The following is a 17,345-nucleotide window of genomic DNA, read 5'->3' on the forward strand; positions in this document are numbered from 1 at the left end:
CTATGTGTCTATTTTATGACGGTACCACAGAGTTTTTGATGACTACAGCTTTGTAATTGAACTTGAACTCTAGCATTGTGCTGCCTCCAGCTTTGCTTTTCTTTATCAAGACTGTTTTGGCTCTTCCAGGTCTTTTGTGGCTCTATATAAATTTTAGGATTGTTTGTTATAGTTCTGTGACAACTGCTGTTGGTATTTTGATAGAGATTGTATTAAATGTATAGATGGCTTTAGGTAGACTCAACATTTTAACAATATAAGTTTTTCCAATCCATGAGCATGGAATGTCAGTTTCCATTTGTGTCATCTTAAATTTCTTTCAACAGTGTTTTACAGTTTTAAAGAATATAGGGCTTTCAACTCTTTGGTTAAGTGTATTCCTAGGTATTTTATTATTTTGGTGTAATTGCAAATAGGATTGTTTTCCTAATTTCTCTATCTGTTGTCTCATTATTAGTATATAGAAATACAACAGATTTCTATACACTGAGTTTTGTATCCTGTGATTTTACTCAATTATCAGTTCTAGTAGTTTTTTGGTGGAGTCTTTACAATTTTCTATATATAGTATCATGTCATCTGCAAAAACTGCAAGTTTTACTTCTTCCTTCCCAATTTGGATGCTCTGCTTGTTTCATTGCTGTGGCTAGGATTTTCAGTACTATGATGAATAAAAGTGGTGGAAGTAGACATCCATGTCTTGCTCCTGACCTTACAGGGAAAGCTCTCAGTTATTCCCTATTTAGTAGGATATTTGCTGTGGGTTTTTCATTCATTGCCTTTATTATGTTGAGATCACTGGAAAATTTTAACACCCTGTAAAGTGAACATTCCTATGAAAATCAAAGTCATAGGACTCTTTATTGGCTGGCCTTATAATTACATCAAAATCCTAACCCTTTATACCTTAGCCTACAATACCTTAGATGATCTAGTCCCTGCTTTCTTCCTCAAATTTACTTCCTGTCATTCCTACGTTTCCTACCAACAAAACCAGATTTTCTGCCCCTCCAATATGTTCTAATGCATTCCCCTTTTAAGGTCTTGAATTATGCTGCCACTTTGGCCTGGAAGGCTCTCTCTGCTGGGACTACCTCCTTGGTATGGTGTAAGTCTCAACTAAAAGGTCAACTCCTCGGGGCACCTGGGTGGCTCAGTCAGTTAAGCAGCTGACTTCAGCTCAAGACATGATCTCACGGTTCCTGGGTTAGAGCCCCACATCAGGCTCTGTGCTAACAGCTCAGAGCTTGGAGCCTGCTTTGGATTCTGTCTGTCTGTCTGTCTGTCTCTCTGTGTCCCTCCTCTGCTCACACTCTGTCTGTCTGTCTCTCTCTCTCAAGAACAAATAAACATTAAAAGGTGACCTCCTCTGAGGCTTTCTCTGCCTACTCTATATACAGAAGGCACTTCCACTTTTTACCCTTTTGCTTCACTTTATCTTATTCTCAACACTTATTACTACATAAAACTGTATTAATTTATTACTCTATCTATACCTTGTCTGTCTCCGAGCACTCACCTGTACTGAAATGTAAGCATCATGGAGGCAGAGACATAGATCATACACAAGAGTAACTGTCACACAGTAAGCATACTGTATTTGCTGATTTAAATAGGCATCTGGGCTGATCTTCCACAGCTTAGCCCATGACTAATTACTACCCTCAAAGTCAAAGGCCAAAAAAAAGTCAAGCTGCAAACCATCCGAATTTATTAATGGTGGATTTTTTTTAAAAAGTGGTAAAGAATATGTATAACTGAGGTTTATGATTAAAGCCAAATGATCTTCATACAAAAGTATGGACAGGGGCGGCTGGGTGGCTCAGTCGGTTAAGCCTCCGACTTCGGCTCAGGTCAGATCTCACGTTCGTGGGTTCGAGCCCCGCGTCAGGCTCTGTGCTGACAGCTAGCTCAGAGCCTGGGGCTTGCTTCAGTTCTGTGTCTCCTTCTCTCTCTGACCCTCCCCCTCTCATGCTCTGTCTCTCTCTCTGTATCAAAATAAATAAAACATTAAAAAAAATTTTTTTTTAAGTATGAACAAAGAAAGTTCAATCTATACAGTGTAGAAAGAAACTGAAGCACATTTTCAAAGGTACAATACACTAGTATGTCAGTGATTTGGGCAGGGAACTAAAGAACTGCTCTTTCAAGGAATGGGAAAAACTACATTTTATGTCCAGTAAAACATCACACCTTAAAACCTTCTCTAAACCATTGTTTAGAGGATTAACAAAGTTAAATAGGTTTCTATAAATTCTATACAAAACTATTTATCTTTTTTTAAGTTTATTTATTTTGAGAGAGCACTTGTATGCCTGCACAAGTGAGGGAGGGACAAACAGAATGGGAGAGAGAATCCCAAGCAGACTCCATGCCATCAGCGTAGAGCCTGACACGGGGCTCCATCTCACAAACCATGAGATCATGGCCTGAACCAAAATCAAGAGTCAGATACTTAACCAACTGAGCCACACAGGCACCACTATACAAAACAACTTAAATGTTTACCATGGATCACTAGCCTGGAAATAGAATATTCAAAGTTTCTCAAACTTATTTGACCACGGAATGCCTTTCTTTAAATTACTAATTTACATATTCTGGAAATCAATTTGGGGAAAGCTTCTGCAGAGTTCAAAATTACTGTGTTAGTAACTATGAGAGCCCACCATTTAGCCTGATCCTTAATAGTTTAGAGAACATGTTTTTCCCAATTGCTTTAGTAGGTTAAAGCTTTAAACCAAACCTAGCTCCTCTCGGCTTTAATAGTGTGTCTTCTTCTGATTATTATAGTAATGTATTTATTTTCTTATATTACTACACTATATAAAGTCTTTAAATCTATACTGTATAAAGGCTCTATATAGTTGTGGGCATCCTTGTCTTATTTAAATGCAAATACCTTCAGTACTTCAATATATAATGCAATATTTAAATTTTGGTAAGTTTTTAAGAGTTTTGTTAGTTTCTTCCTATTCCTATTTTTTTTTCTTTTTGTTCATTCTTTTTTTTTCCATAATATTTTATTGTCAAATTGTTTTCCAACAACACCCAGTGCTCTTCCCCTTAAGTGCCCTGCACCATCACCACCACCTCTTTTCCCCCCTCCCCCTTCCCCTTCAACCCTCAGTTTATTCTCAGCATTCAATAGTCTCTCAAGTTTTGCTTCCTATTCCTATTTTACTTAGAACTTTTACTGGTAAAGACAACTAAATTTTATCAAATGTCAATATTATCATATAATGAAATCATGTGATTTGTAATTTTTTATTTGTTAAATAATGAATTATAGTAAAAATTTCTTGATCACAAAATTTCCTAATTGTAAAATATCCTTGCATTCCTAGAATAAGCCTTACTTGGTTATGAGATACTATTAATTTAGATTAGCTGATAAATTTAATTCCCAAAGAAATTAGAAAATGGACTTGCTGAAATGAGGAATGTCACTTTAAACATACATAATTTAAGTTTTGGTAAGAAATAAGACAAAGATAAAAAAGAAGTCAGAACTCCACAGTTCTATTTACTGGAAAGTTTAATCAAATTGTATTATCCTATTTTAGTCATATTCTATATAGATTCTCAAATTTTAGTTCCTTTCAAATCAAATTAATTTTTAAATTGCACTGTGAGAGTGAAATTATATCTTTTGCCTGTTATCCTAAAGGCTAATTCCAGAATACATAAAATATCCAAAAATGTGAATAGTAATTTTAAGGTAAATGAGGCAAAATATAAATAACAGAAAGTAAAGATGAAAGACAAAGTAACCTAAAAACAAAATCTTTATCTAAAATACAATAGTGTTGCACCTAAATAACACCATCTACATTTTTTAATTTATAAAATTTCCATCACAATTTCTCCAAAATATTACATATATAGTGCATTCTTGTGAACTACTCTTAATACTAAAAATTAATCATAGAATTTAATAATATAGGGAAAAGCTGCTCAAATATTCCCTTATAATATTCTTGAGTTCTAGGCCAACAGATACAATACAAAAGAATCTTAAATACTACTTAATCAATTTTTTCATTTATTACTTCCAAAAAATAATAATTTAAACAATAAACTTACATTAGCTATTAGACTCAGATAGAAATCAATCTTTACCATAAGTTATCAGTCACCACTTCAAAGTCATTTGAGTCCACTTAATAGCATCAGTCTGCTCCATTAAGCACCTAAGAAACTGTACTATAGTTTATGCCAACTCTCATTTTCATAGTTTCCATATTTATTTAAACAAATCTTATACTATCAGGTAAAATCAAAGGAAAGCAACGAACAAGAATATGTATTTTTCTTTATGTTTTTAGTTAAATCCCAGGTAGTTAACATACAGGATTATATTAGTTTCAAGCGGAGGATTTAGTATTCATCACTTACGTGTAACACGCAGTGCTCATCACAAGTGCCTGTCTTAATACCTACCATCCATTCAACCAGTTCCCTACCTGCCTCCCCTCCATCAACCCTCAGTTTGTTGTCTATAGTTAAGGGTCTGGTCTGGTTTGCTTGTCTTTTTCCCTCTGGTTCATCTGTTTTGTTCCTTAAATTTCACATATAAGTGAAATCATATGGTATTTGTCTTTCTCAGCCTGACTTATTTTGCTTAGCATAACAATCTCCACCTCCACCCAAGTAGCTGAAAATGACAAGATTCCATTCTTTTTTATGGCTGAGTAATATTTCATTACACACACACACACACACACACACACACACACACATATACTTTATCTTTTTTTTTTCTTTTCATTTTTTTTAATGTTTATTTATTTTTGACAGAGAGGGACACAGAGTGTGAGCAGGGGAGGGTCAGAAAGAGAAGAAGACACAGAATCTGAAGCAGACTCCAGGCTCTGAGCTGTCAGCACAGAGCCTGATGCAGGGCTCGAACCCACGAACTGTGAGATCATGACCCGAGCTGAAGTCGGTTGCTTAACCGACTGAGCCACCCAGGCACCCCATACTTCATTTTCTTTATCCATTCATCAGTCAATGGACATTTGGGGTCTTTCCATAATTTGGCTATTGCTGGTGGATGGATGCCATGTGTAATCACACCCAAGCAGAAGTCTAGGGTTTCACTCTCTGGAGAGGTCTCTGATATAAGGCGCATACTCTCACCCTGGCCCTAATCCTAATCCTAGCCCTTTCCCTAACCATATCCTGAACCGTAACCCTAGATGTGAGGGGTAGGAGGGAAGGAAGATGTAATGTGTGTGTGTGTGTGTGTGTGTGTGTGTGTGTATGTGTGTGTGCGCGTGTGCACACATGCGCACACACACGCACGCACACACACACACACACTCACTAAAATATTACTCAGCCATAAAAAAGTATGAAATCTTGGCATTTCCAAAAACCTGAATGGAACTACAGAGTACTATGATAAGTAAAATAAGCCAGAGAGAGAAAAACACAAATACCATATGACTTCATTCACTTGTGGAATTTAAGATTTAAAACAAATGAGCAAAGGAATTAAATAAAAGAGAAAGGGGGAAAGACAAACCATGAAACAGACTCTTAACTATAGAGCAAACTAACGGCTGCCAGAGGGGAGGTGGGTGAGAGGGTGAAATAGGTGGTGGGGATTAAGGAGTGCTCTTATGTGATGAGGACCAGCTGCTGTATGGAAGTGTGGAATCACTATATTGTACAAACGAAATGTGGGCTCTGGGCTGACAGCTCAGAGCCTGGGAGCCTGCTTCAGATTCTGTCTCTCTCTCTCTCTCTCTCTCTGCTCCTCCCCAACACATACTATGTCTCTCAAAATAATACATAAACATTAAAAAAATTTTTAAAGAAGTAATATTATACTATATGATAACTGGAATAAAAGTAAAAACTTAAAAAAAAAGAAAAAAGAATAAGAATATCTAAACATCAGGATTCCTAATACTCTATCTCCTGCTTTACTGGCAAGCTTGTAACAATACAAATGTTAAAAAAAAAATACTGACGATATTAATGTATTAGGTGAATTATTAAGAGTACTCACGCATCATTTGAGCAAGTCATAAATTCTCCCTTTATTTTGGGATGCCATGAGCCAGTATGAAGCATTGCTGTATGACCCTTAAAAATATAGGAAAAAAGACATTTTAAAAAGATTTTAAAATAAATAAAATGACCAGAAACTTATATATCATGCTTTAAAGTTAAACTTTTTAGTCCTCCCAAGAGCACACTATTTTAATTACAAACATATTATGCTATGCCAATTTTATTTCATAACATGCTTTGTTTATTTCACTTTGTTTAATTCACCATATAATTCTTCTGCCCAGAAATTAAAACACTGCTTATACAGAACAGGTGCTTAATAAGGAAGGAAACAGAAAGGAAATTGACAGCCTCTCTTTAGGAAAGAAAAAAAATGGAAAAACCCATAACAAGAGACAGATAGGTTCTTCTTTAAAGACTCTTTTCTCAGTGGAAAAGAACAGAAAGCACTTGCAAATAATCAAGATAAAAGCAAGAGGGTAAAAAAGAAAAAAAATCTACACTTCTTAGAAATGTGTTCACAATCTTGATTCTACCATACATCTGTAAGAATAAACATGTGAGAAAAGAAGAGACATCTTTAAAATGATTCAAGATTAGCACTACTAAGTATAGAGCACAATAACAAAAATACTGTAATTAGAACAATGTGGTGTTGAAACACGAAGTGACACACACATTCCTCTTCTAGGTGCAAAGTCACATAGAGTGATCTCTTACAGCATGTTCAGATGGGGCAGAAAAGAGCCTAATACCTAATAATGGAAAAATCTCTTATTCTGAAAGGGTCCAAAATAAAACTGTGCTATAAGAAGCAAAATGTACATCTTTAAATGATTTAAAGGAAATAACTGTATCTCTCTGGAAAGAACGAACTGGAAATGGAGTACCCACACATAAACCTGGAGACCGTCTACAGTCCAAGTTGCCCACAACACCTCAAACAGGACCTGGTCAACTCCTGACAATCTGTTATGTTTACTGGCTACAAACGGGGACCACAGATGTGCAGTAGGGAAGAATGAATTGAAGTAATGGGACCTGAAGGGAAGTCTGAGATTCCACTTTCCTCTCCTGAACTTAAGGTTGTATATTTAACTAGCAACGTGATATTTCCATTTGCATGTTCTAGGCATTTCAAACATAAGAATAGGTCCTATTGGGAAATCTGGTTCTTACTGCCCACTTCATTTGCAATCAACTTCTTCCCTGGTTGCTAAAACTATAAACGTGGGGATCATCCTGAAATACTACAATAACCATAAACCTGAAACCCTCTCTGTCCAACCAAATACAATCCCTTAGCTAGTCTTGTAAGTTCAACCCAAAATACGTCTTAAATCTACCCGCTTTTCTCATTACTAACCACTACCATTCTTGGGGAAGCCAACATTATCTTGGTTAGCACACAGTAAACAGGTCTATCACTAGTCTCTCCACTTTTACTCTTGTGTCATGTGCTCTGCCTAGCAATCAATAGAGTCTTTTAAAAATACACTTTGGGGGAGCCAGGGTGGCTTAGTTGGTTAAGTATCTGACACTTGATTTTGGCTCAGGTCATGATCCCATGGTTGTGAGATCGAGCCCTGTGTTGGGCTTCCTACCAAGCGCAGAACCTACTTGGGATTCTCTCCCTCTCTCTCTGTCCCTCTCCCATCATGACTGCATTCTCTCCTTCTCTCTCTCATGATAAATAAGTAAATAAACTTTTAAAAATAAATAAAAATAAAAATATACTTCTAAAACCACCACTAGTTATTGTCCTACTGGCTCTCCAAACCTCTTTACATTGTCCACAACTACTCATATGTTCAGGCTCTTGCTTTCTTTACAACTGCATTTATTTTGTCCTCCCTCTTCCCCAACAGACATGAAACCACTGGCCTCCTTTCCTTTCCTCTAATACAACCAGCTCTTTGTCTGAATCAAGGCCTTCTCATATGCTTTTCCATTTGTGGAAATGTCTTATTTCTACTTTTACATGTCCAGCTTCCATTCCTTCAATCTCAGTTTACATGCAGCTTATTCAAATAAGTTATGACCTAGCCCTGTCTCTAGTCTATACAGCCCTTTCATTGTTCTCTTCCAATGGACCTATCCACTTCCTTAATAAAAATCATCACAATTTATAATTCTGTATCTATTAACTTGTTATCAGATGTCTGAAACTGTTGATGTTTGCCATTTTCAAAAGCAAACAAATAAGGCTGGGAGAAACCTAAAATTCAATATAAACAGAAGCATATGAACCCTACTGTATTTCAAACGAACAATAAATACACTGAAAGAATAAACTGATGGTAATAACTCAAGTAACTATATACCTTGTACTAGGCTAAGTGGTGGCCCCCAGAAAGAAATACTCATGTCCTAACCACTGGGAACGTGACCCTAAGGAGTCAGGAGAAGGCGCAAAGAGGAGAAAGCTCTGAGAAGATGAAGACAGAGACTGGAGTTGTGTTGCCACAAGCCAAGGAACACCTGGAGTCACCAGAGAAACTGGAAGTGGCAAGAAAGGATTCCTCTAGAGCCACTGGAGGGAGCATGGCTGTTTCAATACCTTGATTCCAAGACTTCTGGCCTACAGAAATGTGAAAGAATTTTTGTTGTTAAGCTAACTGTGTGGTAATTTATTACAGTAATCCTAAGAAACTAATACATGCTCTCAGGCTAAAGACCAAAAGAACTATAAATATATATTGAATTCTAATTCATACATTTCTTTCTTTTTTGCAGTGGTATGCATTAACAATTCTGAAACTGCTTTCATTATAATAAAGAATTAAGCAAATGAGGAAATATGTTGAGGACCATGGGAGTTGGCTTTCCTGCTGTTAAAGAAGGGAGTTCCAAAAGTGGAAAGAAGAAAGACTAGAAAAATCTCTATGGGTTTTGACTGAAATTATGGATATCAGTATGAACCCATGATTTCTAACAGGTAGATATAAATACAGATGTATGTGTGTATGTAAGCTATTCTCTAGCTTTGTATGCTGAGACTGGCTAGAAGCAATGACTCCCCAGCAACCCGAGCACAGAGATCTGAGTTTCTAAACTGCGTTCTCCATTAAAAGGAAACCAAGTTCCTTGGAGAGACGTTTGATTCTTGTTCAAACAACATGAACATGGAACATGTGGTTGTACCAAAAAATAAGAAAGTTCAAAAGTAATAGGGATATGTTAAAGAATAAAGTGCAGGTTGAGGAATTTCCACTGGGACAATAAGGACATTAACATAAATAACAAAAGTAATAAATTAGAAACCATTTACTAAATTAAGAACTCCTGGGTGTATACTAATAAATAAGAGAAACTCTTCCTTACAGTAGAATTATAACTAATAAATATAAAATGAATGATGGAGTTAGAAAAATCACCATTTTGCAATCATCATGGCAATAATTGATCCAGCCAAGAATCATCAATGGGTGCTAAAACTAGCAGAGGAAAGTCTGGTAATGAACAGGGTATTTCCATGCTATCAAAATCTCCCTGCAAACTGCGTAATAATTACAAAGAGAAAACAGTAGGGAAGAGATCTGGTATTACATACACTACCTTAAGCAAGTCATCCAAATTATCATCGCCAATACTATGATGCACTGATATCTTGTACTTCCTGATAGGAGGATGTTAAGAAGGACTCAATATCGTTTCTGTGACAGCCTTTCTAGAAATGCATACCCAAACTCTCATGATGAGAAAAAACAGGTAGAATCAAATCCTACGTCTGTTGCTACATATTTACAACTTCTACACATTTACAAAACAATGGCTTATAGTCTTCAAATATAGCAAAATTTCTTTTAACAAAAGGCAGAGGAATTATTCCCAATTAAAAGAGAACTTATGGGAACATAATCATAAAGGAAATTTTTGCAATAACTACGGACTACAGATTAAATAGCATTTCATCAACGTTAAACTAGTTATGTAAAAAGATCATAACGTTATTAGGAAAACCACAATGAAAAATTTAGGAGTAAAGGAACATGATGCCTGCAAGTTATTTCAAAAGTTGGGGAATATTAAACACACACACATAATTCTAATGTACGTATGTATACATATGAGTGTGAGTGAAGGGGGATATAAGTGTGAGGGAGGAAAAGAGAGGACGGAGTTTGTGTTAGTTGAGGAAGGGAGAGAGGAGGAGGGGAAGATAAAGCAATGGGACAAAACATTAACAGCTGAGGAATCTGAAAAAAAGGTGTAAGTAAGTTCTATGTACTATTCCTATAACTTTTCTGTTAATTTGACATTACATAAAAATAAACACTTAAAAAATAGTCCTGGCTGCTCTATGAAGAAAAGCCTGTTGCAAAGTCAAATGAGGAATTAAGAGGGCCAGCTGGCAAGGCAGTGATGTGGTTCATCTGAACACTGATAGTCGCTTGGACTAGGGCACCGCAGTAAAGTGTTTGGAGGTAAGATGATTTGGGATACATTTTAAAGATAGAGACAACAGGTTTCCCTAAAGAACCGGATCTGGGCTGCAACCACAGATGAAGCCAAAGTTTGTGAACTAATTAGGCAATTATGTTGTGTAAATGGGTGACTATATAAATAACACCTCATTCTCTCTGGCCATGGAGATTATGAACTCTCTTCTGTGTTTAGGAAATTCCCCCAAATATGACTCTTGGTAAAAAGATAGAGTCTACCTCTCACAGAGAAGTGGAAAAGTCAGGCTCGATCTTTGCCAGCCTCCCTTACAGATGTGACACAGGAATGCAACCTAGCTCCACCCATTACATTCCCTTGCGCTGTGACTTAAGGACAAGGGAGTGCTATCTTTCCGTTAGTCCACTTGGGCCACTGCAACAAAAATACCATAAACTGAGTGGCTTATAAACAATAAACATTTGTTTCTCACAGTTCTGGAAACTGGGAAGTTGAAGATCAAGGTGCCAGCAGATTTAATGTCTGACCTTCCTACTTCACAAAGGTTTACTGTAACTTCACATGGTGAAGGGGTAAGTAAGTTTTCTCGGGCCATTTTCATAGGACACTACTCTCATTCATGACAGCTCCACTTTCATGGCCTAATCACCTCACAAAAGCCCCGCCTCCTAATATCCTCACCTTGGGGGTTATGATTTCAACATATGAATTCTGGGGGATATTCAGTCTTAAGGAGTAGTTTGGGGATCGTTTTTGCCTTCTATGTTTCTCGACTTAGGCTCTTGGGGCAGTCCACAACTAACAACCGACAGCAAGAGCTGACAAAGTTCCAAAAAAAAGTTTCACTCTCCAGGACATAGGGGTAGCAGCAGGGGTGAAAGGCCTGAGGAATAAAGTTCTTGTGATCTGACCTACCCTATGCCGGCCAAGCACAAGCAACAAAGCTACCAAGTCTCTCCTCAGTGCTGGCACCAGAAACGGGAAGTAGTCCTAACAGAGCAAAGAATCATTGAGTTCCTTCATTCCACACCAGGCAACAAGTGCTGGCTCTGGGGTGATACTGCTCATCCTCCCAACCAGCAGCAATGGCCCTGTGAGGTCATTACAGCAGATGAGTGCCAGCAACAAAATGGCAGCTGCTGTCTTGGTAACAGGAGGAGCCCTTCAGAGAAGGTACCTTCTGGCTCTACTAACCCAAACCAAGAAAAAGCCACCAACAAAGAGGCATGGTGCTTCCTTCCTTGAACCAGAAGCAACTATGACAGCAACCACTGTGTGGCACTTTTGACACTCCAAGCTTTCTAGTAGGCCAGTATTAACAAGAAAGCAGACTGCCTACCAACATATATAGACGAGAACCCTTATGATACTCTATGCTTTACACTGGGAAAATGCCAACAATGGGTGGCTACAACTGCCTTTTCCCAACAACACATAGAAACAGCTACTGTGGGGGCACCTGAGTGGCTCAGTCGATTAAGTGTCCGAATCTTGGTTTGGGGCTGGGTCATGATTTCAGAGTTTGTGAGTTTGAGCCCCACATTGGGCTCTGCACTGCCAGTGAGGAGCTTGCTTGGGTTTTTCTCTCTGCCCTTCCCCCACTCTCAAATAAACTTTTAAAAAAAGAAAGAAAAGAGCTGCTGTGGGGTATAAAACTTTTTATTTTTCCACCCCAGTCCAGCTTTGCTGGGAGGCATAAGCTACAGTATGGGAACAGCTACAATGCATAAAAAGAGTGACTTCTATCAAGAACATAAGAACAGAAACCCCTCAAAGAGAGTGAAGGAAAACATCATAGGGTGAAGGGTAAGAAAGCTAGAGAAAAATATCCTTTAAATCTGTACAAAAAGTCATGCACTCAGTCGTGAGGTATTCTGTGTGAAACCTACCAGAATCAACCTAAGAAAAGCACTGAAAACCAAAGATGATTTGGACTACAACCCATATGAATCCCTGGGTAACACGTACATGAGGCAAACCAGAAGAGCATATAAAAATGCTCTGAAGATTAATATTGCAAGGAAAACAGCTCATAGGAGGTAGATCAGGACTTAGAGTCTAAAAATAATCAGGTTGACCCTCAGCCAAAAAAGAAACCACACAGACAAACGAAAATCCAGCATTCTCAGAGGTTTTGGACAGGACTCAGAATATCATAACACGATATTCAAAATGTGAAATATACAACCCAAAATTAATCAAAGAAGAAATCAGAAAAGTCTCACCAGCCCCCAAGAAATAAGATAAAGATGCCAACCACAAAATGATCCAAATGTTGTAATCAACGTCTTAAGAAAAAAAGTTAAAATCAGTGTGTATGACCATGATACATAAAGGGAAAGCAAATATAACTGAAACAAATGCAAAGATAGAAGTGCTCAGCAAAGAAAAATAAACTATTGAAAATGGAAAATTGGTCATATTGAAAAATTTAATAGTGGAAATAAAAAATTCACTGTATTCTATTGAATGGATACATCAGAGGAAAGACTCAATGATCTTGAAGACAAATCAATAGAAATAATTTAATCTAACAGGAAAAAATAAGCAGAGTCATAGAAAGCTATGAGACAGTATAAAAAAGTTTAGTACTCATATTACATAAGACTTAGGAGAAGAGAAACAGGTACAGACAAATATTTGAAGAAATAATGACTAGAAATTTCCCCAAAATGGTGAAGATCCATGAACTTCAGTGAATGCCAAACAGGATGAACAAAACAAAAAGCAAAATAAATAAATAAATAAAAATTCTAAAGCCTACACCTTGACATATAATAAACCACTAAAGTCCAAAAATGAAAATAAGGAAATAGAGAACAAAAATTCTAAAAGCAAATATAAAAAACAACACATTATATAAAGAAAAACAGATACATGAATTACTGTAGAATTACTCAACAAAAATAAAGCCAGAAGACAGTGGATCAACATTTTTTAAGTGCTGACAGAAAACTACTGCCAAGGTAAATGTATAGAAAATGTACTTTGGGGATGAAGGTGAAATAAGACACTGTAAGATGAAAGAAAACTAAGTGGACTCCTCACCAAAAGACCTGCTTTAAAAGAAATGTGACAGAAATTGAAAATTGATCATATATTTTATAAGAAAATTTAAAAAATAGCTAAGAAAATCAAAAATTATTTTATTATTTCAAGAATACTTACTATAAAGTTGGATACTTACTTCATACCATACATAAAAATTAACTCTAAATGGATCACAGATCTAAATGTAAGAGCTAAAACTATAAAACTCTTAGAAGGAAATATAAGCATAATTCTCCATGACCGTGGGTTAGGCAATGACACTAAAAGCACAAAACAAAGGAAAAAAATTGAGCTTCATCAAAATTTAAAACTTCTGTGCTTCGGGGCGTCCAGCTTCAGCTCAGGTCACGATCTCATGGTTCATGCATTTGAGCCCCACATCGGGCTCTGTGCTGACAGCTAGCTCAGAGTCTGGAGCCTGCTATAGATTCTGTGTCTCCCTCTCTCTCTGGCCCTCCCCTGCTCGCGCTGTCTCTCTCTGTCTCTCAAAAATAAATAAAAAACATTAAAAAAATAAAATAAAAATAAAACTTTTGTGCTTCAAAGGACACCATCAAGAACATAAAAAGACAACTCAAAGTATGGGAGAAAATATTTGCAAATCATATATCTCATAAAGGACAAATATCTAAAATATATAAAGTGTTAGAACTCAATAATAAAAAGACAAATAACCCAATTTTACAATGGGCAAAGATTTGAACAGACATTTCTCTAAAGGAAATTTACAAATGGCAAATATATACACAAAAAGATGCTCAATATAGACCACAGAGATACCACTTTGCACCTTCTAAGATGGTTACAATTAAACAACAACAACAACATGAGAAAACCACAAATGTTGACAAGGATATAGAAAAACTGGAACCCTCCTACACTGCTGGTGGGTATGTAAAATGTTATAGCCACATTGGGAAACAGTCTGGCATCCCCTCAAAATGCTTAAGACAGAGCTACCACAAGACCCAGAAATTCCACTCCAAGGTATACATCTAAAAGAAATGACAACATACCTCTGCACAAAAACTTGTAAGTGAATATTCATAGAAACATTATTCTTAATAATAAAAAGGTAGAAACAGCACAAATGTCCATCAACTGAAGAAGAGATAAATGTATCCATACGATGGAACGTTATTTGATGATGTAAAGAAATTAAATATTGACACATGCTACAACATGGATAAACTTCAAAAACATGCTAAATAAAAGAGCCACATATTGTATGATTCCATTTACATGAAATATCCAGAAAAGGAAAATCAATAGAGACAGAAGTAGATTAGTAGTTGTGCAAGGCTTCGAGGGGTGGTCGAGTTGGGGGTGCTGGCTAAGGAACAGGGACTATTTTGTTTTTAATAGACTACTTTTTAGGACAGTTTTAGGTTCACATCAATATTGAGAGGAAGGTACGGAGATTTTCCATATAGCCCGTGCCCTCACATGCACAGCTTTCCCCTATTATCAATATCCCCCATCACAGTAGTGCATTTGTTACAACTGATGACCCTACACTGACACATCATTATCATCCAAACTGCACAGTTCATATTCAGGTTCACTTCTGATATTGTACATTCTATGGATTTGGACAATTTATGACACACATCCATCATTATAACATTATACAGACTAGCTTCATTGTCTTATCATACAAACTAGTTTCATCATCTTAAAAATCCTCTGTGTTCTGCCTCATCATCACTCCTTGCCCCTTACTTACTCCCTGACAACCACTGATCTTTTTACTGTCTCCGATAGTTTCTTTTGGGGATGACAAAAGTGTTCTAAATGGATTGTGTGGATGGCTGCACACTCCATGAATATACTAAGAACCACTGAATATACTAAAAGCCACTGAACATAACAAACTAAAGGAGTAAATTTTATGGCTTATGTATTCCATCTCAAAACTAAAAATTAAAAAAGGACTACTTCAAATGAAAGGGAAATGGCAACAAAGAGAAACTGTAATATAAACAATGAAAGGACAATGAAAGAAAGGGTAAATACATGAGTAAATAGAACAATATTTTTCACCTTTAACTTTTGTTGAGAACAAAAATTATTATCGTTGCCTGATAGGATTTTCAACATTATGGAAATGTAACATACAAGAGCTACATTAAGATTGGGGGAAGAGCCTATGCGGTTGCACAGTTTCTATTTATCACTTGAAATGGTCAAATATTAATTCTAAGTAGATTATACATAATTTATTTTATAGTTCCCTAAAAGTTAAAATCCAACGTGTAAATAAAAATGGAATTCTAAAAATACTCAGATAATTTAAAAGAAGTTAAGAAAGATAAGGCATAGAACAAAAACCAGAAAGAACCAAAAATAATAAAATGGTAGAACTAAATCCAACACTATCAATAATTACATTAAACTTAAAATGAGCTAAACACATCAATTAAAAGCCAATGATTACCATTATACATTAAAACACAAAATCTAACAATTACACTTCTTTCAGGAATCTGACTTGAAATATAATGACATAGAAAGATTAAAAATTAAGAATCAAAAAAGACAACAAGCACATTGACTCAGGGCCTTGTATTTGCTATTCCTCTTTCTGCATGGCTTCCTCGAGGATCCTTCTTCATTCAGACCTCTGCCTGAATGCCACCCCCTCAGAGATCTCCCTGACTACTCTATCTAAAGAAGCCCCTATTCACTCTCCATCCCCTTAATCTGCTTCATTTTTCTTCATAGCACTTATTACTCTCTGATTTTGTTATACAATATATGTTTTTGTGTATTTTCATGTCTCCCCACTGGCATATAAACTGCATGAGGGCTTTGCCTACTAGACACTCAATAAATGTTATTGAATAAGTGAATACCAAAAGAAATATAGCAAGCAAACAATAATTTTTTAAAAGCTTTAAAAGCTTGAGGGGTTCAGTTTGTTAAGTCCAACTCTTGATTGTGGCTCAGGTCATGATCTCATGGTTGTGAGTCTGAGCCCTGCACCAGGCTCTGTGCTGACAACCCAGAATCTGCTTGGGATTCTCTCTCTCCCTCTCTTTCTCTCTGCCCCTCTGGCACTTGAGCTCACTCACAGTCTCTCTCAAAATACATAAATAAACACTTAAAAAAAAAAAGGTATGAGTGAATATATTAGTATCACACAAGGTAGACATCAGAACATGAAAAATCACCAGAGATAAGGAGAGATATTATATAACTATAGAAGGATCAATTTACCAAAAAGACATAGCAATTGTAAGTGTATATTACACCCAACACAACACAGTTTCAAGAGATGGAGCTAAAACGGAAAGAACTGAAAAGACCTTTGAAAAAATAAGCACAGATATAGAAAACTTCAACAACTCCATAAACTGACTTAGCCTTATGTAAACAGAATACTCTACCTGGCAACAGCAGAATACATATTCTTCACAAGTGCACACAGACCAGTAACTAAGACAGATCATATTCTAGGTCACAAAACAAACCTTTCCAAATTTAAATCCAACCATATCAATAATTACATTAAACTTAAATGAGCTAAATATTCCCATAAGGGAATTAAATTAGAAATTTGTAACAGAAAGATGACAGAAAAATTCCCAAATATTTGGATATCAAATATTATTCTGCTAAATAATACATCAGTAAAAGAGGTAATTCCAAGGGAACTGAATGAAAATGAAAATATATCTCAAAATTTGTAGTATGCATTAAAGCAACACTTACACGAACATTATAGCACTGCATGGTTTTATTTTAAAAAAGGGGTGCTTAAGTGGCTCAATCAGTTGAGCGTTTGACTTTGGTTCAGGTCATGAACTCACCATTCACATGTTTGAGCCTGACATCGGGCTCTGTGCTGACAGCTCAGAGTCTGG

General features: G+C 36.4%; 1 protein-coding gene across 2 annotated transcripts in view; it reads right to left on the reverse strand.

The window, feature by feature from the left end:
- Positions 1-17,345, reverse strand: part of WDR70 (WD repeat domain 70) — a 296,048-nt gene that overhangs the window by 168,666 nt on the left and 110,037 nt on the right. For both annotated transcript variants that reach the window (XM_029940982.1, XM_029940983.1), the window contains one exon: positions 6,020-6,096. In XM_029940982.1, the coding sequence (XP_029796842.1) occupies positions 6,020-6,096 (77 nt within the window). The remainder of the gene's footprint in view (positions 1-6,019; positions 6,097-17,345) is intronic.

Source organism: Suricata suricatta, chromosome 6 (genome assembly GCF_006229205.1).
Source record: "Suricata suricatta isolate VVHF042 chromosome 6, meerkat_22Aug2017_6uvM2_HiC, whole genome shotgun sequence".
Taxonomy (NCBI): Eukaryota; Metazoa; Chordata; class Mammalia; order Carnivora; family Herpestidae; genus Suricata; species Suricata suricatta.